This window comes from Cinclus cinclus, chromosome 5, assembly GCF_963662255.1.
Source record: "Cinclus cinclus chromosome 5, bCinCin1.1, whole genome shotgun sequence".
Lineage (NCBI taxonomy): Eukaryota > Metazoa > Chordata > Aves > Passeriformes > Cinclidae > Cinclus > Cinclus cinclus.
The window spans coordinates 69,912,824-69,937,636 of record NC_085050.1 but is presented as its reverse complement, the minus strand read 5'-3'; the positions used below and the strand labels follow the sequence as shown (position 1 = coordinate 69,937,636).

Here is a 24,813-nt window from a genome sequence, read left to right as displayed (position 1 = left end):
CAGACTAAACCAGCACTTTCTTGTGTAGAGAAAGTCTTATAGGAATAGTATGCAGTTTTAAATAGTTTGCAGTTGCCTGCTGTGACTCAGCAGGCAGCCATGGGGAAGACAAACATTCCTGCTGGCCAGGAAGGTAAGGGGGGAGGAAATAAAACCTGGCACCCAGGTAGGGGATGGGCAATTTAATCCAAAAATTGGCTGCCAGCAGTCACAGTCATGGATCCGTCACAAACAGGGGTCCCTGCTGGCTCCCAGGAAATGCAGCTGGGAACGGTGTGAGCTACACTCTACACCTGGTTTAAAACTTATCCACGGACCTCTGCATGAACTTGTCTTCTTAGCTTCTAAGAGTAATTTGTAGCTGTGGTCTCCACAGTGCCAAGTAACAGCAAGATCTGTAACTTAATTGTGTTATGACACTTTTTCCCTTTCGTTTCTGAATTTCCTATCTAGCAATACGGCAGGGGTTCTCTGGTTCTTCTGGTCTGAGAACATTAAATAATGATGACTCCTCTTCTCCTGGTCCTCCATCAGTTTGTAGTCTTCTCTCATCCTTCCTTCCCACCAGTCATTTACAGACTCCAGGCAACCTATACAGTCTATAGGTCACCATAACATCAAGGTTCCACCTGCACACGGACTGAAGAAAAGTGTGACAAGTGATCTGTTCAAATTCAGCGTTCACTGGAGCCATGCCTGCTTGGATCCTCATCTGCAACACAAGAACCTGATAAGACAGATGAAACAAAGAGAAAGAGGCTCCAAATAAATACACACAATGATACATCAGTCTGGAGTGAAGGTGACACACTAAGTGCTGAGCCAGGGCAAAACAACATAAACAGGTTAAATAATCAGACAATCATTTAGACCGGGTTTTGTTTCCTCTAACCAGGGGATGCCTTTGATGGATCACAGTTTATTTTTACTCACTGTAAATGGCATTAAGAGGTGGTTGTTCTGTTATGCCCTTAAGGTTAACAGATATTTTATACCCAGCTGCATGGAAGAATCACTGTGTATGCTCCTCATGAAGCAGCAAGTGAGATTACCTGCAGATAACAGCATCTGTAAAATGTTATAACATCTAAGCATAAAGCAGGAAGGAGAAGGGGAGGGGATGCAGGGGTAAAATCCAAAAACCAAAACTAGAACACCCCAGCCTCATTGATCCCTTCACAGGTCATGTCAGGCATGTCTGTATCATTGCTAAGGAAGATTTTGGCAGCATCTACTAAGGAACAACCTCGGACCACTTCAAATGAGGTCCACATATGGGACTGCCTGTGCTGAAAACAGAGCTGCTGAGATGATGAATATGATCAAGTGCAAGCAGTGACAAAACACTGCCTTACTGAATTTTTGTTAGAAGCAGTGGATAGCCATGGTGGTATAAAGTCAGTTTTCTTGCTAAGCTACCACTGCTGAAACTCATCAAGAATGAATGGGCCTTTTTTTTTTGTTTGTTTTTTGTTACTTTATCATTCATATTCACTCTGTGGTGCTAGCACAGTCAGGATCTACCAACTCTTAATTTCCTCCAGTCATCCTTATCACCAGAAGATTTTCTGGAAGCAAACATAAAATGGCAGAAGGGTGAGTAAAGATAAATAGGTAAAGTAGTTAACGAAGCTAGGCAGGCATCCACAAAGTAACTTCACTGATTTAATACTTCTGCATACCAAGACAAAGCAGTCAGTGTGAAAGAACAGAACACGTGATAAATACTCAGCAACTGATACAGAGCAAGACTTCTAATGACATTTTTACTGGATTTCAGACATACTACTGTGCCTCATTATATGCAACCTGCTGCCTTCTCTTATTGAGGGAGGCTTTGAGAACAGGAAGGGTAAGAGGAAAGCACATTTACTGTGAAGTGTGTGGAAATAATCACCTACACAAGCTGGCTTCTATCTCCATTTCCTTCCTTCACATTCCCTCACGGTCATGACATTTTTCATAGATGTGTGTAAGAATGACCAAGACTTGGACCTTATGTTATACCATTCTGCTACCTATTGAAAATAAGGCTAAAAGTAGCCAAAAAGTTAGAACTACCAGATTATTTTGTGGATGAAATTCTATTCGCATATTATCTAGATCCAGGAAGATTTATAAGCCCATTTCCCACAGATATCAATGGAAGATTACTCTGGCCATTTTTTCTTGTGGTAGCAGCCCAGATTAATTTGTGTCTTACAACATCCTTCCCCTCTCCTGCTCCGAGTCTGTCATGACATCCTTTAAATGCCACCTCTGTTACCACAACTGTTTCAAAGTACAAAAAAAAAAAACTGACAAGATCATCTTTCCTGTCCTTTCCACCCCACGAGTTTTTCCTGCTAATCACACTGTTACTTTCTAAAATATCAGGTCCTCCACAACCTTCCAATTTCTTTGGAGCGTGGAAGGCAGTTATGCTGGTGCTTGAATAATATGAAATAATACCCCCAGGCTTACTAAGACCAAGCAGTAATTCAGGGACTGCAGGTCAGAAATCTCTGCAAATCAAATAATACTGCACAGCAAAATCTGTTCTCCTAAATTCCCCAATTGTAAATGCATGAGTTGAACAAAAACATTTTCTCATTTCCCATAACCAGGGAGTAAGAGCAGATGTTGTCTATGCTCAGACTGCAGCAGGTAAATGCTTAACATTAATAAAAATGTCATGTGCATAAACCCAGCCTCTATTTCCAATAAACTATTTTGTTCACTGGTCTCTCATTTCATAGCGGACACAAGACTACATTAAAAGAATCTGAAAACATAACAAAAAATACAATTGTTTGACTCATGCTTTAGATCGAGGAAAACAGATAAAGCAATCTGAAATAGGTACAAAAATAATGAAAAATAAACGCAATTCAGGAAATTATAAAGAATTTGAGCATCACCACGGCCTGAATGAGATTACTTGGAACAACAGCACCCTCCCCTGCCCACATGGCAAATGGCATAGGCCTGGAGAAAACGACACTCCTGTCCCATTCAGGAAAATGGGAATTCCACAGAGGAACTGGAGCTGTTACTACAGGCACTAAAGATGAAACAAGGCTTTCCACTTAGCTCTGCTGATTATAGCAACACTTCTTGAAGGCACAGCTAGAAAAAGCCTTGTGTGGTTTATGTGCAGCCACTCCATGATGTTTCAATATTTCTGCAGATGATTTGTTAGGACAGGGACAAAATAACCACCTGCTAAAAGCTTTAGTGAGACAAAGAGGTGAAGCCTTTTCATTTTCAAGTCAGAAATGCAATGTCAGGATGAACTACACACACCGGGCAGGTGAGTTACCTACAAAGTGCTGTTTTGTCACATTCCATACATTCATTCCAGGTAAGCTACCAAGTGGCATTTCCAGAGGACACCAGAAATAGCCCCACATTACAAAAGCTGTGACCCACCACTCCTCACTCATCAGTTCTGACTTCTAGATTAATTCTACACTAAATCAAAGTTACTGCCTAGGTTTTTCAAGCCTAACATTGCCTTGTTCCTAAATTACTGCTTTCAGCACATATTTGAGTAATTGGATGCCCACAGCAATTTCAGCTGTCAGACAGCTGAAGTGGGATAAAGAAACAATATGAATAACACTTATCATGAATCTAAACCAAGCAAAATCATAACTTGACATGCATCAATCACAAAATTAAGGGAAATGAAATAAAGAAACTAACAACTTTTGTTTCCCCCCCATAATACCGTGTTCAATACTGCAAAGATAAACCCACTGTGATGAAACCAAATAAAGAATATCATACTTCTAGCAGTAAAACAGGAGCACCCAAATACTGTGCTGTGGGGGGAAGAGAAAGCAGGAAGGGACACTAGCTCTTCAGGGAAAAATCAACAATATGAACTTAATGAAGTTGGCTTTTCTTCCTACATAAAGAGGGCTGGTCTTGGTGCTCATGCTCAAATCCTTGCAAATTGACTTTGCAAAGAGATTGATAGGATTTCTCAATACTTATAAGTGACAAAATGAGTATAACACACATTTTCATAACTCAAAAATCAGAAGATGGAGAAAAAAAGCCAAACACACCAATGATTAACTATTGCCATAGAAGAAGTAATTAATTCATTGGCAGCTGCAATTTAAAGCCCTCTTAGGAATGCATTGTACTGAAGATTCCAAATCTTTTATTCCTAAAGGGATGTTACACAGTAATACTACAAATAGTACAATTCAATTAACTTCTTTACATGTTAATTAAACTCCTTAGAGTAAGAAAGTTTCTCAGACTTTGTTTTCTCTGTTCAATTACTTCCAAAGGGAAATTCAAATGCTTTTGTCCATCTGCATCTTAAAACCTTCTGCAAATGACTGATCCCTAACAACTCCTGGTCAGAGTCACTACTTACAAATTCTGCAAGTAATTCAGATCAGTCCATTTAAATCATAAGCATCAGGTTTTTTACAAGGGTCACACACCAGTGGAATAGCATCACATGTGAACCAAAAATCTACCCAAGAATTGAAAACAAATCACAAAGGCCAGACAGTACTTTCCTAAAAATCCTAAAGAAATTGAAGAAAGCTGAAAAATTAAATGCAGTGTCTAATATCTAAAGCAGTGCCCTGAAGACTTTTGTGCACGCTTTTGCCTTGGCAACTATTAAATCATGAGGGGGGTGGGGGGAACCCACCCCAAAACCTTCTGTTATCCCAAGATAATTCCAGGCCAGTGGTAGTGCCAAGCTTGCAGTGCATGCAGCTGGCCAAGTCATGCCAGGATGAGTAGGTGTAATTTAACACTCTTTGCTAACACATTTGTAAAGGCTCCATAAAAAGCAAAACTGACCAACACTGACAACTCACTTCAGGAAAGGGAAGAAAATCTGAACACAATATAATTGCACTTAGTAGTAAGAGATCATGAAAGTGCTAATTCAGAACTACAACGTAAAAAATAAAAACTTGGCATTTATTCAATTTGAAAGTTTTAGAGCTCTTAAGAGCCTGTGAAGGATCAGTTTCAGGAGAATTATTAGAATGATCAGCTTCTGCAGCTGATACAGGTGACTGACTGATAAGCCAAGTTTAGAGCCATGGTGTTCAGATCTTACATAGATAATTTCTGAGTATACTTAAGAAATTTCAATATAAGGCAAATATCCCTTGGTGCATTAAATGCAAAGGCCCTAAGAGTGAAACAGATCCAGCAGTGACAAACACTGCTACTAGCAGTATAATAAAGGCAGAAAAAGTAAGCTGGTGGGCATGTAATGAAACTTACGATTGTACTTCTGATGACATGATAGAGAAGCCTCTCTGCTCTCCTCCACACACATCAATTTGATTTCCAGATCCAGTCATAAATGCTGTACCAAAGAAGAGAATTCAAGGCAGCCTACAAAACAGGCTGGTCCATCTCTCACCCTGAGCTCTGCTCCCCGATAACCTGAGGGGAGGGATGCTCCAACCATCCTCTTTTCTCCCAAGATACCTCAAGAACAGATCCCATCTCTTCTTCACCTGCTTCCATCCCAGACATCCTTGACCAGTCCTAGAGTGCAGCACATCTGCTCTACTGTGGCTCTGCACAGCAACTCTCCCTCCTTCCCTGCCCCAGCTTTAGAGAAGAAAAACACAAAGCGGCACAAAATGAGAAGGCAATGCCCAGCAAGCACCAACACTTGGGTTTTCCAACTGTGCTGAACAGCAGCATCACTGGAGCACCCATATCCTAGACACGAAGATGGAGAGCTGCAAAACACCACAGATACTTCAAAACATCAATAATGGGAGGAAATATATACCAAGTCTGAGGCAGTGAAATAATATCAAAGGGAAAATAGATCAAAAACATTAAATTAGATTAAAAACCACATACAACTGATGAGAAGGGGAAATATTTATTGGTCCTTCAGATTTCCAATGATTGCTTGTAATATGCTCAGCAAATTCATTCCAATATTACATTCAAAGGATTTTCTTGTTTGCCATGTTAGAACTAGCTTCACACTCAGAGGAAATGTAAGGAATAAAAGCAAAAAAGGATTATTGTGAATTTATTGTGAAATACAGGATTATTTTTTTCTTATTTCAGCAAAACACCTGTAAAGAACTGGGTTCTGTGCTCATCACCCACCTTCCACGAAAGTGACTCTCGCAGATCACAGAAGGCACTTGAAATTCCTGGAAGTTGGGACACGGGGAAGAAGAGGGATAACAACGCGCTCCTTTTTACTAAGTGCAATCCTAGTATAAATTGAAGCAGCCACAAAGCATTAAGATACAAAACCTCAGGCAGACATGCTAATGAAGGGCTGCAAAGCTGGGGTACAAGGAGTGCTGCGTGTCCTCAGTCGTCGTCTCCGCCGCAGAGGAGCAGCAGCGCTTTCCTGTAGTCCCCGGACGTGTCTTTCTGTCAAGGCAGCACAGCAGCACCGTGAGTCACCAGAGCAGCTGCCAAGGAGGGCCCCAGCACGGTTCCACGTTCATCCCACCCACAGGAAATCCACATGGATGACTCTCCCATCACGAATGACACAAGGAAATTCTCAGCCTCTTACATGAGACCTATATTTACATAGGCTGCTGAGACAAAAAACCTGCAAAAGCTTTACTAGAAAACAGAGCTGCACATTTGATACATTTGTCTGCAGGGGAAAGTCCAAAGGAGAAGCCCAAGGCAGCAGCAAAAGCAACACACTGGCAAAGTGCACCTGTCACTGCCTAGAAAGGCACCAGCTCTGCTCCCTGTAATCAATGGGAGCTCTGATACAAAATCCTTATGGGCCTGACAGGCAGTGCAAAAAAGAAACTCCACCCAGCCTAGTTAATGGAGCATAATGTCAGGAATGACAGTAGAGGAAAAAAAAAAATGCAGGAGTTCCAAAATAAAATAAGGGGGGAAAAAAGCCTTTTGGCTTAGCTTTGCAGCAACAGCTGGCTCCAGATTCCTTGCTGGCTCCTTCCCTTCGTACTCCCTCCCATCCACTCAAAGGAAATTATGACTCAGAGTGGCTCCACAGTGAAACCTTTTCCACTTGGAAATGTTGCAAAGGGTTCCACACCACAACCCAAGTTCTAAACTTCAACCTCACGGTAATTCGGACTCCCAACCCCAGTGTTATTTCTCTGGAGCCAGTACCCTTCTCTGAAGCACTGCACAATAAGGAACCCAGACAAGAACAAGGAAATGATGCAGTAGCTAAAAAAGGTGTATTAGTAATTGTAACTTCAGAAAACCTAGTGAACACTGGAAGGAAACTTCCTTTCCATAGGAAGTGTCCCCCACTTAAACAATGCCATGTCAAAACTGCAGAGGAGTTCAGGTCACCCAGCTCTGCCCACACCCTCCCTCTGCCAAGAAAAACCACAGTGACATCTCAGTCACCCCTGCATTCCCTAAGAACAGTAATTTTACCTGAATCATCTGATACAATGATTTTGCAAAATTCTTTCTGAATTCTCGTCTAATATCCAGCAGATCAACTTCACTTCTTGAAACCATGACTCTGATCAGGGTGTCATCATCAGTGCCAGCCCCCTAAAAAGACCAAATAAATTTCAAATGTGAGCTTGCTCTGAACACACGCCACAACAAAACAAAATACAAACAGCTATGGTACAACATGAAAGCAGCAAGTGGCATCTCAAACCACTCCTGCATTACAGCTCAGCTCTAAAACAGAGTATTTGGGACAGTATCACAAGACGTTCACAGTGAAATGTGGAGAACAGAGGGATCACCATGCAGGGTGCTCTGATCCCTGGACTAAGGGTCAAGTGCCAGATGCTCAGACCTCTTATTTCATGTTTCACCTCAGGCTTCAGCTGTGAACCCCCACATAAATTTAAAAGACACCAATTCCAAGCTTACCCATTAGCACAGCTGCTCACCACAATCACGTGGCAATCCCCCTGCAGTGCACCCTGAGGCTGCAGAACCACAGTCAGTTCTGGACCTGGCTACTTCAATCCCAGCAGTGACCAGTACAGAGGAACATCGTACAGCAGGACACAGCAGAGTAACTCATCCCATGAACTTTCCAGCTGTTTCTTGTGGGGGTAAACTTCAAACCTTTTCCAACCCCACAAACCCCTGTTCACCATCTTCAGTGCTTGAAGCATGTCACGCTTCTGTGCAGTCCAAGGCCCTGACCCCTCTGCTCAGACAAAGCAGACTCCACACAAGCTGAAGCCATACAAACTTGCACGTGCTGACCTGTGGATGCACCTCAGGAAAGGACTTGGCAGAGCCCCCACGGTCATCTTCAGCCTAATGTCCAGGGCCACTCAATCCTTCTGGGTGCAATATTCTTGGATTGCACCTAAAAACGCCCTAAAGCTGCTCAAAAGTTACGCCATGAGTCCAGCGGTTTCTGAGGAATAAAAGCCAAGCTCTGCCCCATCTAATCATGAAAGCAAATTCTGCTCAGTGCAGAATGTTGTCATGCCAAACTGATAAATCAGAAATACAAACTCCTCTGCCAAAGTAGTAATTGACAAAAAGCTTTATCTAAAATGTTGAACAACTTTTGTTTATATAAAAAAATATGGGGATCTCAGAAGTGTGTAAGAATCTAAAGCTGACAGGAAAATTGCGTTCTTTAAAAAATAAAAATTAATAATTAAGAAAAAAATAGAGCTAATTAAAGAAAAAAGCTCCTGAGACCGCTCAGCCTACTGGTACAATATTTTGTACTTTTCACCTGAACCTTATTCTACATTGTTATCTACAAAAGCTGCAATGGATTTTTAAAAATTAAGCTATCATTCTGTGCCTCATCACTAATTCTCAAGCTGTCACCTCATCTTGTGACAAACATAATTCAGAGCTCTCCAGCAAGGAATTCTTCAGGCAGTTATCAGCTTCCCTGAGAACAACAGACTACTTGCCTCTGGTTTAATTAATACGACCCACTGGGAGATAAAAATTACAGCTTTCCCTGCTTAGCTCTTCCCTTCCAAGAGGAGGTGAAGCCAACAGAAACCTGGATGCACTGCTAATGCAATTCCTGTGCATAATCTTTTGCAGCTGTTTAAGCTTTTCCTTAACTCTGCTAAGTTTCTTTTGCTTCTCAAAACAGGATGCATAGTAACCAAAATATGTTTCAAAGCTACCTAATGCCCTCGGTCTGTAAAAACTCGCCTCCAAATCAAACAGCACTAAAATCTGCACAATTTACAATTCCCTCCTTTCTCAGTACATCCACCAGCTAAAGCCACTGCCGTTTAATCAGCTGGAAGCACCCAGAGGATCTTGCCAGACATTTTCCAGTGTAATAACACCAACTCACAAAACAGCTGATGACTGTAAAAAGTCTATGGTCTGACAAACCCAGGAGGAACTCCAAGGAAACTCTGACTTGTCTGCATCCTCTCCCAGCCTTGCACTCCCTGAACCTTTTTGCAGACACTCAGTGATTACAGTATCCTGTCAGCATTTACAGCGGCAGAAGAAACTCAGAATAAACTAAAGGGGGAGGAATTGTAGCTGGAGGAGATAGAAAGTGATGTAGGGAAAACATTTACATACCTTCATGGAATAATACAGGGTCTCAGCAAAATAGGCAGGCACACTTCGGATGCATTTCACTGCAGAAAGCCAAATAGTTGAATTATTGACTGCTATTGAATGACAGGCCAATCTCTGATTGCCAAGACAAGGTGCGTGTCACGGGGTTAATTCTCTCCAGTGGTGTCACCTGGTCTGTTCCTCCGTTACAACTCTTTGGGTTCTGGGATTTAGAACAACTTTTATCTCTGATGGCAGAGACTTTACTAGTCAAACTAGACAAGACTGTCCTAGATAAGCTGCCAGGGATGAGGTGAAGGCACAGCAGAGGTGCACATGACCAAACAGAATGCAATTCACCACCTCTTCTCTAGATATAAAAAAAGATCCCAGGCGACTGATGGCCTTCCTAAAGGAACCTAGCTCTCATGCCAGTCTCTGTGACAACTTCTAGCAATTTAAGGAGGCCTGGGAGTAAACAAAGGCAGCCTAATGCCAGACACATTAGGACTCAATTACCCACTGCCAGAAGCAGCTTCTCCAAATCACCAGAAGTCTCCCGGTCAATGGTCTCTTCAATCTGGAAGCCAGAAATGGTCATGTACTTGTCAAACACTGCAAAACAAAGTGTGCTCCATCAGGGAACAGCCAGCATTGCTGCCAGTGCCTCTCAGTTCAGGACAATGCCACCTGTGTGTCATTATCTGCAGTTCAGGTGCTACAGGTCATTCACTGTCCTGTTCTGAGCACCAATTTCCCATCAGATGGCCCCTGTACAACCCCTCCCTGCACCTGAAAGGCACAGCCCCATGCATTATTTCCAATAGCCTAAACAGACTGGTAAAAGAGACTTATGGACAGACAAGGAGCAGAGGAAAAGGTGCTGTCCCTCTTATCAGCTCATTAAAGTAGGCACCTTGATATGGGCTGAGCTTTTCCAGGCTGGATTTCAGGCAGAAGCTTTCAGGCCCTCATTGACCACAGTACCTACCCCTCCTCAAGTGGGAAACGCTGCGGGTTCCCAAGATAGTGATGAACTTCTCTTCATCCGTTCCCCACTTCAGCTCTCCAGCTCTGAACAAAACCTGTTATGAATTCAAGAGATCCAAACACCAGCATTTGCTTTGTGTCCACAGATCCTGTTGAAAAGCTCTATTTGTCTCCATCTGAGGAGCATTAAATGTACTAACAAGCTATAGCTAGAGGGAAAAAAAATGAAATAAAATTGCCAAGTACTGAACGCATCTTAGAAATAAATGAAAAAATCTGAAATTGACTGTGAAGGCATTTCCATGAATGCTGCAGCTTCAGGCCCTGAAAGTAACTGTGCAGAGTCCTCTTCATAAGCCTGACGTTCCCTGAAACTGTGATAATACAGCAGATAAAACCTACTCACAGTACTGCCTTTCCTGCCCTTTTTTCCCTTCCTTTTTTCAAACAGAGTAGCAAAAACTTGTTACATAATAGCTCTTCCACGGTAGAACCATGCCAACTTGGCCCAGGAGGAAGTTTTCCAAGAGGGAGGGGAAGATCGATCTAGAAGCTCTCAGAACAAGGATTTGTTGGCTGATAAATTCTTAGTTGTTTGAAACCAGATTTTAATCATGGTTTTAAGCCCATTCCTGGCTTTTCAGTCATGTCTGTCTTTGATACAGACAAAGACCTGGGTGCATTTTTAGCACTAGGAACGTGAAGCACTTCAAGAAGTTAGAATAAGCAAGAGCAGAGAGAAAATAAGAAAAAGAAATCTGGAAAATGAAACAAGTTCTTTTTCCAAATTGTGTGCTAAACACTCTGCAAAGAGAAATGTTGTACATATTGTAGTATATGATCTTTTTAATATTAATGGTATAGAAAAACAAAAGGTGGAGAGGAAAAAGCTCTCAAGGCACTCAATGCAAGGATATTTATTACAAACAACATATGCTAAGCCCTCCAAATGAATACCAGCACTCTCCATCCAGCAGCACATGAGAAGTTCCAGTACAGCATTGAGAAACACCAGCAAAAGAATTACTGAGAACACTAGAAGTCGTAAATAGAACTTGATGTCAGCTTTAAGTTTTTACCTGCCTTGCCACTGGGCAATACACCAAATGTACCTCAACTGCATAACTTTAAAGAAGTGATATTCACAAAATCTTTACAAAAAATTCAGACTTTCTCTTTCAGGTATTCTCATACAAGTCTCACAATTGCTTTGAATACTTAGCAATTCTAGACTCAAAAAAATTAAAAATCACCACTGGACAAAAAGTTTGCCTTCTAATATATCGAGTCCTTTCCAGAATATATGACTTGAGAAAAACATTGGGAAGCCAAAAATACTCCTGCATCTGCACAGTCATGTACCTCAGTTCTGACCATCTGTCCCTGGCAACAGCAGTTAGAAAATTACTGAATCTGTTCCAGCTGTGTTGGGTGGTGAATGGAAAGCCCATTGTCTCAAGGTCCCAGCTCAAGCCAAATGCATGCAGCAAACCACAGAGACTGTTTGGGAAACCAGGACCTTTTCAACAGCTGGGTTTGGTGCCTCCTAAATTCAGCTGCTCATTTAAACCCAATTGAAGGGGCCCTACCAGGGCCAGGGCTACACATGTTTCCTCATACACACAGGCCCAGCTAAAAGCAAGACTGAAAATTTCATGGAACAAGCTAGTTCACAATTCAGAAGCTTGCCCCTCTAATTTTCCAGCTGTAATTTTCACAGGAAATTAACTTTAACAACAGAACAACTGCATTTAAGTGACAAAGGATAGGCCTGTGCCAGCAAAGCGTATTTTGCCACTCTGTCTCTCCATCTTGCTGTCAAGGAAAATGTTTTATTGATCTGATATTCTGGTTTTACTCTGTGTATGTTGAACAATCCCTGTATTCTTTCATCTCAACACACAATTTATGAGAGAAAAATGTCTCATGCAGAGTTGTCTGAAATAATTGACAACAAACACGTGTTAAATGAGTTTGTAATCAAATTGTTGAAATATTTACCATCACTTCAACAAAGCCAATAGCACCCAGCAAGAGACTGGCAAGGACATCAATGAACTGCTGCCATTTCTTTCCATCCAGAACACAGGGTTAGGGAGCAGTCATGGACAAGGGATTAAATTCAGAGAGAAGTCCAAGACAGGTATTAAGGAATGAACTGTTAACATCTGAGTTCTCCAGCAGCGAGTCCCTCAGCATCACCAAGCCTCAGCCTCTCTTCTAATGATCTACTCACTGTTTCTTTCAGGCCCCACATTAAGTAATAAGAAAAACTGAGATGGCAAATGCCAAACATTTTGATCCCATTATTTCACTTCTTTGGTCCAGGGCATACAAAATTACATGAAAACATTTAAAAACACAGAACCTTAATTATCACTCTTTCACACTTGAGTTCTAGCTGTACACCACCTAGAAATACCCCAAACCCAAAATGAGTCACCCACCTGAGCATCCTGCTCAACAAGAGCCTCATCAACTCCAACATCAGGATCTCTGTTCGCCTAATCAGAAATTCAGAAGTTGTTAAACTGAAGAATCAGAAGTCAAAAAACATTTATCTGCTGCACTGAGCCTGTAAGTTACTGGAAGAAGTCACCCCAATGCATCTTCTCCAAAATTGCCTTGTCTTTCCTTTTTCTTTGCATGTGTCTGTATGAAATAAGTGTCCTCTTCCCATTGTGCCCTCAAAACCCCACATAGCAGCACCTGCTACACCCACAGGCATCACAGAAGTTTTTTGCTTCAGTGATATGGAAATGACTCAGAAGAGAGCCCAAGGCTGACCCTGCATGTCAGAGGAAGTGACTCAGCTCCAGAGCCAATCCTACTTAGCACTGGGCCCATCCAGAACCCAGCTCAGTAAGCACCAAGTGCTAAGTGCACCTACAGTCAAAGTCCTCACACAACAGCACACCGACCTGCAGCAGCACCACCAGCAGCCTCTGGAAATGGCCTGATGTTTCTCCTGTGATCTTATCCTCCAGGTTGGCTTCATACTCTGCAAAAGAGCAACACCCACTCACCACCTTACAGGCTCCCTTGCGATTTTGAGGGGAAGGTGAGGAAAGGCAACAAGTTGACAATTTGCAGAATCATCTATCAGAAACATCTTTAATACTCAGGACATATTCTGCTGTCACTTACAACATAACATCACCCTAAAAGAGGAAAATACAGCACCTCACACTTCATGTCAGGAACAGATTACTCACAATATTTTGAAGGACAAGGTGACATGCCTGGATTCAGCTTCTTAAGGAAATAAAGGGGATACAGATATGGAGTAATGCTAAAATATGGCAGTCTCACTGTACAAAAACCACAAAGCCAGACAAGTCTGCTACTAATAAATTTTGCTCCTGGACACTGTGTTTGGGTTCAAATTCTGTTAAAATGTGAGAATTTATTGTGTGGCAGGAATCTGCATAGAGCTAAAAGAAATCTACTCCTGTGGACAGCCAAAAGCTGTACCTGCTTTAGCCTAAGTACACTTGAATACGCCATTAAAAAAAAAAGGCAGGGGGGAAAAGAAAATCACTTCTGCTTTTTGATGTGACATTAGTTTTCTTGTTTCCAATTACTGAAAATTACTTTTCAGTCAAAGGGATGAAAATAATGGGTAGAGGAAAGAAATGCTTTTGAAAGAATTCTAACTATAAGGCACAAAGAACCACAACCTGCAGTCACAATCCTGAAATAAAAACTACTTCAATTTACAATTCAAATTCTTGTTCCTTTCAATAAGAAGTTTTGCAACACAGCAGAAAGGATTCCCTCTTATTGGACACATCTATCAGTTCAGAGATAGACCTTATCTGAAAGATGACTTAAAATTATATTAAGGGAACTGAACAGAGACCCTTATTTCATACAGAAAATTACCTTGCTGATAAACCTGTTTAATATTCTGCACTTCTGCAGGTGTTCTGGAGGCAAGAATTTCAGTCAACACTTTCTCATTGGTTCCTGCTCCCTGCAGGGGTGCAAGTATAAATCAGTTGATAGAATAACAAAAGGAAAATAAGAATTCCCTTCAATCAAAACCAAGCATAAATTTATACATTTGGACCAAATAAACAAAAAATATTTTCTTCCTTCTGGTATACTCTGGGGGTTTTGAAGAGAATTTCTCCCAGTTCTGTCTTGATTGTTTTCAAAACAAACCAAACAATTTATAAAAGCCCAGTGCTGCAGGACTCAGATGGGCCCTTCCATGCCCAAGCACAGCCAGGTGTGCCTCAGTTCTTGGCTATTACAGTCTAGGACAACAAGAGCAGTGAGTGGAGTGAGTTTGCATCTTAGCTCTCATTCATACAGTGCCTGTCTCCAGCCAGGACACAGACAAGCACAGGGCCACCCAGCACAGAACTGCACCCTGCTGTCAACTGGGCTGGTAAACAAACTCCTTCTGCTACAAACACACTTGACAAAGAATTGCTAACCCAGACAGTTCCAGCAATTCTGCAGTTCTTAGTGACACCAGAAACAACAGACACTCTTCCACTTTTCCAAGGATAAAACTTACAAAAGCCAGGCCAATATCTTGTTTCCACAAGCCTAAGCCTACTTTGTTTGCAAGAATAATCCACTGCTCTTTTCACATACAAAGGAGTCATTTCACAAAAGCAACACTGAAATGCAACACTGAACATTTTTTGCTTCAGCATGTTATTTACAACCTTTCCTGTAAGGAAAACCCTGAATACTAAACATATACAAAGATAGGCAACTGCACCAAAAGTATCCAGAACACAAATCAGCCAGGTTACAGGCAATCATTTCCAAAATGCATATTGTTTCATGAACGTGCCTACTCAACAAGGGAGGCAGGCAGTTACACTCGCTCTAATCCAAGCAGCAGCAGTGAAAATTGATGGCACAGCCTTTCAGCACAGAGTTAATGCCCTTAGCTGAGTTATCCTGCACTCAAGTCCCTGCCATCACATTTGCTTCACTGTTACCCCCCTTGGCTGAACTGCAGCCAGTACTGACATCCTTTCATCTGCAGACATTCTCTGAAATTCTAGGCTCTTGGGTTTAATACCTCTTTTTTTTGTAAATGACAAGAACAAAACCACTCTTTGTTTTGCTATCTCTACTTTCCCTCCTACACCCCTTTGTTCTGTCATTTCCCTGTCAGTCCTGGACTCCTAAATCAATAAGAGGAGCTTGGAAACACATTTTTTTTTATTAATCAACAAGGCCTTCATCAGTCAGGCATCATCTTCCCTTCCCCCAGTGCACATAAGGTGTTACAGAAAACCTCCAGGAATGAAGTTTCTGTCTGAGGGACTATTTGCTGGGTCACAGGTGCTTGAGCACTTGCTTGCACAGTTAGCCAAAGCCTACATATTAACCAGCTGCTCATCCAGGATCTTGGGAGTTTACACTGAATTCTCATTCCACAAAGCACTACCTCACACTAGAGTCAAGTTCAATGTCCTCTAATTCGATCAATACTGTCAACAGCCCAGGCACACTGAATTCCTGAAGTTCCACAGGTGTGACAGGGAAAAAAAAAAAAAAAAGAGCACACGGAAGAGACACTCAAATTTCTACACATCCACACACTAAATTGTTTGTTTACCTGGCCTGCCCAGAAAGGCACTAAATGCATTCAATAAAGAGAAAATACAGAAAGGTAACACTGACAGGGCCATCAATTACTCCCTCCGTGTTACTGAAGGCAGTTTTTAGAGCACATTCAGCACTACAGACAATACCTGCTCATAACTTTGGTGGACACCAGTTTACACAAGCTCATCAATTTTGGACTTGCACTGCAATTCATCACTCTGTAGCTTAAATAACAGTCAAGAAGAAACAAAGAGCACCACACTTCCATTAAATGCTCTAATTTTCTAAATGAACTAATTTTCATACAGCTGTATAGCTATAAAATTTTGGCTGCTCACAGCAGAAAAATCCAGAGCCTTCTGGACTTCTGCACTGCACTTGAATAGCAAAAAGAATATGAAAGCAACTGCACATCTACTCGTATGGAAGGAACAATTCTTAGGCTGTGTAGATTTCTAAACTGCCTCTGAATTATGACTTAAAAAAAAAAAAAAAAAAGGCAAAACCATGACATTGGCAGGTCTCAGCACAACTTTGCTAGTTTTTTTTAAATCAACCAAAAGCACCAATCATTCCACATAACACATTAATTCCTCTTACCTTGATGGCATGCTTCAGTGCATGAGCATCAAAAATATACGCTGGTCTCATCAGAGACACCATCAAGGTTTCAAACTTGCCAGTAAGTTCTGATTTCAGGTCATCCACAAGATCCTAGTGCAGAACAAACAGTGCTGTAATGAACAAGGACTATGCACTTCAAAAGGAGGCATATGAGTCTGCAAGCTGAAAGACTCTGGAGACACAGCAAAAAACACAAAGGGCACCTCTCTTGTTTTAATTGGTCCTCAACTGAAACAAATAATGCAGAGGAAAGGATAAACAGGCATTTGGAAAACCTGAAATACACAGTGATTTTTTTTTTTTGATAAGGCAGGGTGGAGTAGAGGGGAAGACAAAAGCAAAAGCAGATTTTCTTGCATGGAATGTTTTACGGGCAATATGGTGAATGTGCCTCGTATTTTAAAGTAATCACTGTAAGCCAAAACGAGCTCATTTCCAGAGATGTTTTTTTCTTCTTACCCTGCCAAATAAGGTTTTAAAGGCAGATGCTATTTCTTGACGTTGAGCATTGTTTCTGGTAGCAAGGATAGTCAGCACAGTTTCTTCATCAGTCCCTGAAGTTAGAAAGAACAAGTTACAAACACACTCTGAAAAACCAACTGCAGTGGCACAAACTCAAAAGCCAGTGAAAGATGTTTTGACAACAACAGCCTCCTGGCAAACACCAGAAGCATTTAAAATAACAAATATCACTGTACCCCAAGCTGAGCCACCAAGTTTGGTGGAAAAACAAGACTGGAGGACTTAACATATTTTTTGTTCTCCATCAGTGCTCCAGTGATCCAGACTCTGCTCCAAGCATCAGCTGTAACATTTAGTCAGTCTGTATGCCGCAGAAAGGCCTTGCCTTTGGGCTCTCCCAGCAAAACTCAGTGCAACAATCCCAGACACCCCAGAGGACAACAGCAAGGAGCTATTATCCATTTAATAGACAAAGCTTGCAAGGTAGGTCCTCCCAGCACAGCATCTTCCCAGCCCTATTCAGTTTGCCTGTAGGCTGAGCTCTATCACACATCCCTCCTTCCCTTCCTTCTGCTTCCTTCCACAGGTAGCTTCAGAGAAAGCAACAAATCGGGGTTTGTTCTCCCAGGGAAGTTTTGGGGCAGAAAGCTACAGCGTGGGTTTCCAGACCACTTCTTAGTCTGCAATCACACTGTGTGCTCACATGCCTTGTCCCAGTAACGTCACTATGCTCACACACGTCCAGACCCAGGAGGCTGCTGCAGATTTCCTGGGCAGAGTTCCTACCGTGCTGCTCTAATTCTCCACAGCTGTCCCTGTAAATCCAAAACTAGTGCAATGTAAAATTTGTGTGCCCAGAAGAGCATGTAGAGCATCCATTTCTTAATGGGGAAGGTATAAACCCCTTCTTTTTTCCCTCATGCTAATCCAAAAATAAAGATCTTTGAGAGCTGCGCAGTCACAACCAGGACAAGCCCAGACCAGTGCGGTCCTGGGGCTGTCATTCCATGGCTTGTACACACATGTCCTACTCCCACCTACTGAGAAAAAAAAGTAGATCAGAAAGGATGTTTGCGAAGGAGGAAGAGCCTTTTCCTTCTTGTAAAACAAAAATTATCCTTACCTATTCCCTTCATGGCCTTACGAAGGGCTTCTGCATCAGCTCTGGCATCAAAAGGAGCAAAGGCTGTCACGGTGCCTCTTGTGTACTGGGGGGGAAAGGGGGTCAGGGGGAGAGGGGAAAAAAGCCATGAAATAGAATATTGCATCTTTCAGTTCATACACAAACTAAATTTCATAGACTTAAATTGAATTCACAGTCCAAAAGCTGACAGTGTTTTTCTTGCAATTGTCTGGCTAAACACCCACGGACTGCACTTTAAACACAGCTGACTTCAGAGGCTCTACTATGATTTTCCTTAGCAGTGCACCAGCTAAATTTAGGTATATTTATGGACCAATTCTGCAAACTACTTTTATCTCCAACACCGGAACCTGAATGCAGGGAAAATACTAAGAATTTATCATCTGCTAAAGTAATTTGAAAAATCCATTGCACAAATCGTGTATGCTAAGCAAATGGAACAAAGACACATATGGAAGCAAGAACTTCTCCTCAAGAAAATCCTACTGGAACTCTCAAGCAGTACCACACCAATTTTTTCCACCACCCTGCAAATGAGACCCACTGAACTTTTCAATTTTTATCATAGTGCTTTTGACATGAGCAACTTCATAAAAAGTGATTCAGCTACATCAGTTTGCAGCTAAAAAAAAAAAAAAAAAAAAAAAAAAAACAAAAAAAAAAAAAAACGCAAAACCAACAGTTCAAACATAAGGATAAGCGATTAGCTTGTCCAAACACAAAACTAATTCCACTAGGTTTCCATGGAACATGGCTCTTGAGGGAATTTCTCTTTGCCTTAAACACAAAAGGACATTCATCATCCTTGTGGAAAAGTTTTGCCTTTATTTAAACAGGGTAGTTCAAGAACCTAAATGTGTTTAGCAACAGTAGTTAATGAATTAACTATAGAAGTGGCCAAATGGGGAAACAGCTGGGTTTGGGGAACGGGAAGGTGCTTCCAACAGCTGAAGAGGGGAAGTTTCCTGTAAGCACTGCCATAAAAACGTAGCAATCAGAACAGGCAGGGCATTTCTCCACTCTCAAGAAAGAGCATGGCAGCAAGTGCCAAGACACCCAGTGAGACTGGCACCAGATTACTGCAGAGGCAGTACAGCCATCTGGTCTTCTCTGGAGTTAGGAATTTCAGTCACTCCATGCTTTGGTCTCCAGGCAATGCACTCATCAGAGACAGGTCAGCCAGAAGGGCAGGGAGAAAAGAGCAGTAACCGGGAACTGCCCCAGGGCTCCCGTGTGCTCCTGCCAGCAGAGACTCCCCACGGCTCCCACAGCAGCAGCAGCCAGGAGTCAGGTTCATTTCTCACATATTCGGACAGATCACAACAAAAGCATCACAGGGTTTAATGGCTACAACAAATTCCTTTTTGGGAGATGGCTTCCAGTAGCCAGAATAACTCAGAGGTGTGACAACCCCACTAGAACACTCTGCTTGTCCCATTATAAACAACTTTCTTAGGTAGTACTTCAAATCTATTTACTGTCATCTTCCTAGCTAAGTTCCAAAGACTACCATAAAAAAAACCTCAAGGATCTGGGACTCACAAACTGAATTTAATTTGGTGAAACCACTACAGACTGAAAAGCCTTTCCCTCCTCCTCCCTTACTACCACTCCACCCAGAGTGGGGTTATTTTTGTTCCATATCGTCTCAACATAATATCACAGGAGTACCTTTTCCTTTGGAAATGACCAATGTCAACAAATCTCAGAGGAAGCAGATATTGATCTTTTGCTTATCTTGTTATAAGCAAATGGAATTCCCCTTCACAATTCCTTAGTCTTGTGACAACAGCCCAACATTCCTGTGCGGCTGTTGTAGACAAAGCATGTGGGAACACTAAATGATGAAATCTCTCTGCATTGCCCTTCTCATTTTTCTTAACTGACAGAAATCCTTCAAAACTCTCTATTTCAAAGCACTGCATAGAAAGCCTGAACAGGCACTAGAGCTTGATGAACAGTTCCTGAAAATCTCCTGGGGCAGCTGAAGCCTAAAAGACTTTTCTTGAAGTCTGAACACCGTTTGGATTCCAGGCATTCCCTTGTGGCACATCAACAGCACTCAGTGGATTTGGGCTCCCCACCTGCCACAACCACCCTCCATCAGAGCCTGAACTACACCTGCCTTTAGGACCCACATGTGGGCAGATGCAACATTCCCAATAGTTGGTCCAGTATTGAGAAAGGGGGAGGCCATCCCTGACTTCCACCTCAGAGCCCTACTCAACCTAGTGTGTTGTAGGGCTCTGCAGTGTGGCCTGACAAATGGGGTACAGCAAAGAATACTCAGGCACACTGTGTTCAACAACCACAAATCCATCTGAAACACCCCACTATTCTCACCTGCCCTTTTAGTTATTCCAGTTCAGATTTCTCATTTGAAATACACAGACAAGGGCAGAAAGCTCCGCAGCACTAAGATACTCAGTCCATGGAGGGAAGAGCTGTCTCCTCCTTCCCAAACATGGCACATTTTGGCCACATCAAGAGAAGGCAGCACCTCTTCTGAACCATCACAGTCTGAACCAAACTTGCTGCTGCAGCACATCTCAAACAGGAGCTATGAACCTGACAAGCTTAAATATTTATTTACCTCTATGAAAGATAAGTTATCTTTAGTATCACTAGAAACATTCCTTGCCGTTTAAGTAAGCAGATACACAATAATACTACAGGTCCTTTATTCTTTGGATGGTAAACTCCCCACCCAGTGGCACCCAAAGCACCATCAAGGAAAAGGACAAATAGTCTTGGATATCAATCCTTTTGTAATCTGGAGTTATCCTTTACTCAATCACCACACCTTACACCAGGCAGTAAAATACAAAGAGAAGCACAACACAAAAACCTCAACACAAAGTATATAACAAGATTACAACACCCCAAACCTATACACATTATTTTCTGTCCACATTCCCCAATACAGTGATTGTTGTTAGGGAGTCATGTATAGTGCAAGTGAAATTTGTGATTACACACTAGAAATAAACAGCAGCTTCCATTTTCTCCAGACACTTTCCAATGAGACCAAGGAAGCTCCTAGAAACATAAAAACAGCATGAAAAGACAGAGAGGGAAAATGAAAAGGAAAAAAGAATAAAACTACTACCAAGCAAGAGATATTGCTTTAGAATTTATGCCTCTCCAAATGAGGCAATGCACATTCTCTGGTACTTTTGTCCAATTCTATGCTTCTTCACAGTCAGAGTTCCACAGATGAAGAGCCACTCCCTTTCTCTGCAGCAACAGAAGCAGTGTCTCAAAAATTTGCTACTGGAAAACCTGGTAGTTAGCACAGAGAAGGTGCTTTTTTCTTTTTTTAAGCAGCCATTTGTTTACAAGATGGCACAGGAAAACTGTGAAGTGGTAAGATTGGAAATGGAAACATAATATTTACCAGCAAAGAGAGAAGGTGTGCTATTTCCAGCAGACAGAGGAGAGTCCAGAAGGTCACGTGCTAGAATAAATGACAGACTGCTGTAGGATGCCTTACACAAGAACCATTTTGCAGATAAACACAACACAGTGTTCACTGCTGACCTGAAAGCCTTCACAGCCACTAAAGCCCACACAGATGCCAGTGCAAACTGTGCTCTAAAACCTACATGACACAAATATGCAATTACTTCCTGACACTTCAAGGGGAGTACAGTGCAAATGACATTGTGAGTGGATGGGTACAGGTGCAGAGTTGATGCAAATGCAGAACTATAAAGACATGTCTGCAAAACACATCTCCAAGTTTAACAAGGCTTCAGATTGTCTGCTTAAACAAGAGGAGGGAGATCAGGTCAGCAAACTATCTCACATCTGCCCCACTAAATTTCAACTCTTGAGAAAAAACAATTACACAACATCTGTGGTGAACTCTGAGTCAGCACACCATGGAGATATCAAAGATAGGGAGGAGGGATGGAAAAAAAAAAAAAAAAAAGGGAAGAGAAGGGTGGGAGAGAAGGAGAAGATCCAGCAGCAGCCACCTAGGAACCAAAGCAGAGACATTTGAGAAACCCATCCTCACAGTAAGCTCAACAGAGCCAGAGGGGGCTGCTTAGAGCCCAGTTCTGAAGAAGTGTTTGTACTTTGGAATGTGAGACAATCCTCTGGAGCACTATGGAGCTGGAAATACTATCCCTGTTCTCCAAGTCACAGGTGCACAATGGCAGAGCAGGAACTCCAGATATAGCACAGAGCAGCCACACCTTCACCAGCAGCAAGCAATCCTTTCCTGGCAGTTTACAAATGGACTCAACAAATACTCCCAAAGTTTTATTCAGGAAAAAAATTGGGACTAGCAGACCAAAACAGATCAGTCCGTACCACTTGCTGCTTTCTTTCCAAATTTCTGAGCCAGCAATACAGAGCAGCAGCTCCCAGCCTGCTGACTGAGCAGGAGGAGACAGGGCCCTGTGCATCACTGCAGTAACAAAGACCACTGCACACACAACTGGGAGAGACAGGGCAGCTTGTCAGTGTTCCCTCAAAGAAAGCAGATAAACACAGGCAGGGAGAGATCAGCCTGTGCAGCACAACACAGCATGCCATACTTTTCCTACAAAATGAATGAACCTTTCTGTTCTGGACAATGAACACACAAAATTCCTCAGGCCTTTGGGAAGGGGGGGGAACACTTCCCAGAACTAGACAAGGACAGGCACTTCAGTGACCAAGATTCCAAATATAACCTACCTTCTTCAAAGGTTTTCTTCCTCAGTGATGTACCTAGGCTAAACTGGACACCAGTACACTGTGCTGTGCAGCTTTTGTGAACTGCGAATCTTTAGTTGTACACAAGGAGCTTCTGTCAAATGACTCTCAACATTTCATGGGGATTTTTACCTCCATGTTATAATGCAACATACAGAACAGACAGCTGTTATGAGAAGTAGAGTTTCTTCTTCAACTTTGCTCTTTTTTATTTTCATAAAAGGAGTTACAGGCTACAATACTTTAACACTCCCAGTCTTTCATGGCTGCCTAACTGCACATGCAAAGAATATTACTTATGTGGAAAGCAGCCCTCTGAAAGTGGAAATTGGCAAACAAGGCCTCTGTAATAAAACTCCTCATTGTTCCAATGACTTCCATCTACCATCCCCAAGTGTAACCTTAGGCAGTAGAAAATTTACTACTTGAAGCCCAAATAACTGGTTTGCACTAGTGAAGAATGAAATATACCCGCTAAGAAGATGAATTAAAGTTAGTCTCTGTGGAACAGACAAGAGGACTGTAAAATTAAATGCTTTTACTAAAACGAAGTTACCCTTAAGCCTAAAAACAAAGCTACATATACTATAAAAAGTCTTATTGTCCAAGTACATCCCTCTGGCCAGGTGCCCTGCATTGGCATGGGTAAGGATTCCTGTTCTCCTAACATGCATCCTACAATCTAGGCCTGATGTTTACAGAAAGAAAAATCCCTTCTTTGTCACTCAAAAGAAAACCCCAAAAGAAAACAACTTCAAGAATTTAAGAAAAGACTATTAAAAACTTCTCTTTAAAAGAAGTTTCCTTTCTTTTGAAATGAAATCCAGACGTAATATGAGTAAATATTCACAAGGGTATTAAAACAGTACTAATCATTCCACTCATTAAGTGCAATTAACTCTGACCTTTGTGAAAGCCCTAATAGACCTTGATTGCTTTCACTTCCTACAGCAGTACAAACCCCATAAAGCCATTCCAAACCCTACAAACAAGCCATTAAACTCCTATTTTAATTTTCAGAGTACATGCATTTGATGCAACTATAGAAACAAATGCTGGAGGCCGCCTCATTTTCCACGCCTTCATCCAGGCTCAAACCACAGCAACCAAAGGGCTGCAAAGAAAAACTCCCCAAACTAAAAACTCCACAGTAGCTCCAAGGCTCTCAGGAAAATTCCTGTTAGCTATGGGAAAATTGGGAATGGAAATATCGAGCCCCGAGCCCCCACGAGGCACTGCCACGGCGATATGTTTTTCTTTTTTTTCTCCTTCCTTTCAGTGGAATGAGCCTCCACCCATGCGCAATATAAACACAGGGTACCGAAAACTTGGCCAAATTAGTGGAAAGTGGAAGGAAAAAAAAACCCAAAAAGTTGCGCCTGACGCGCTCCTCACATGATCCGTCCCCCTCCCGTCTGCGTTCACCCGGGATTAGGGACGGGCAGCCCGAAAAGAAACCGGTGAGGAGCGAAAGCAAGGAGAAGGATAGTACGGGGATGTCCCCGGGCGCAGCCGGGCACGGGCCGTGTCCTCCCGGAGCAGTCGCCTTCCTCACCTTCGCCATCTCTGGGATCCTCCGGGTGGGGCAGAGTCCGAGTCTGCAAAGAGAGATGCGACAGTGAGGGACAGCGCGGGACAAAAAGCGACAGCGCCCGCGCCGGCTGCCCGCGCCCCTCACCTGCACCGGGAGCGCGGAGCGAAGCACGGAGCGAGGCAGGAGCGGACAGGGAGGAGATCCCGCTCGGCCCCGCCGCTCTGCTCTTGCCTCACCCGGGGGCCGGGCCAGCCCCACCCGGGGCGGGCAGCGAGCCTCGGCCGCCTCCCGG

General features: G+C 42.5%; 1 protein-coding gene across 2 annotated transcripts; it reads right to left on the bottom strand.

Moving 5' to 3' along the window:
• Positions 1 to 5,971: 5,971 nt before the first annotated feature.
• ANXA5 (annexin A5) lies at positions 5,972 to 24,715 on the bottom strand. 2 transcript variants are annotated; one of them, XM_062493999.1, is made up of 14 exons: positions 24,666 to 24,708; positions 24,543 to 24,585; positions 21,678 to 21,737; positions 18,260 to 18,344; positions 17,134 to 17,228; positions 16,651 to 16,764; positions 14,356 to 14,446; positions 13,392 to 13,471; positions 12,918 to 12,974; positions 10,472 to 10,565; positions 10,000 to 10,095; positions 9,502 to 9,560; positions 7,387 to 7,509; positions 5,972 to 6,381 (listed from the first exon to the last, which is right to left on the bottom strand). In XM_062493999.1, the coding sequence occupies exons 2-14, from the start codon at positions 24,549 to 24,551 to the stop codon at positions 6,319 to 6,321; spliced, it is 1,026 nt and encodes a 341-aa protein (XP_062349983.1). In that variant the 5' UTR covers positions 24,552 to 24,585; positions 24,666 to 24,708; the 3' UTR covers positions 5,972 to 6,318. The 2 variants fall into 2 exon arrangements, with proteins under 2 accessions (XP_062349983.1, XP_062349982.1); XM_062493998.1 differs by lacking the exon at positions 21,678 to 21,737 and having other exon boundaries at positions 24,666 to 24,715.
• Positions 24,716 to 24,813: the final 98 nt, after the last annotated feature.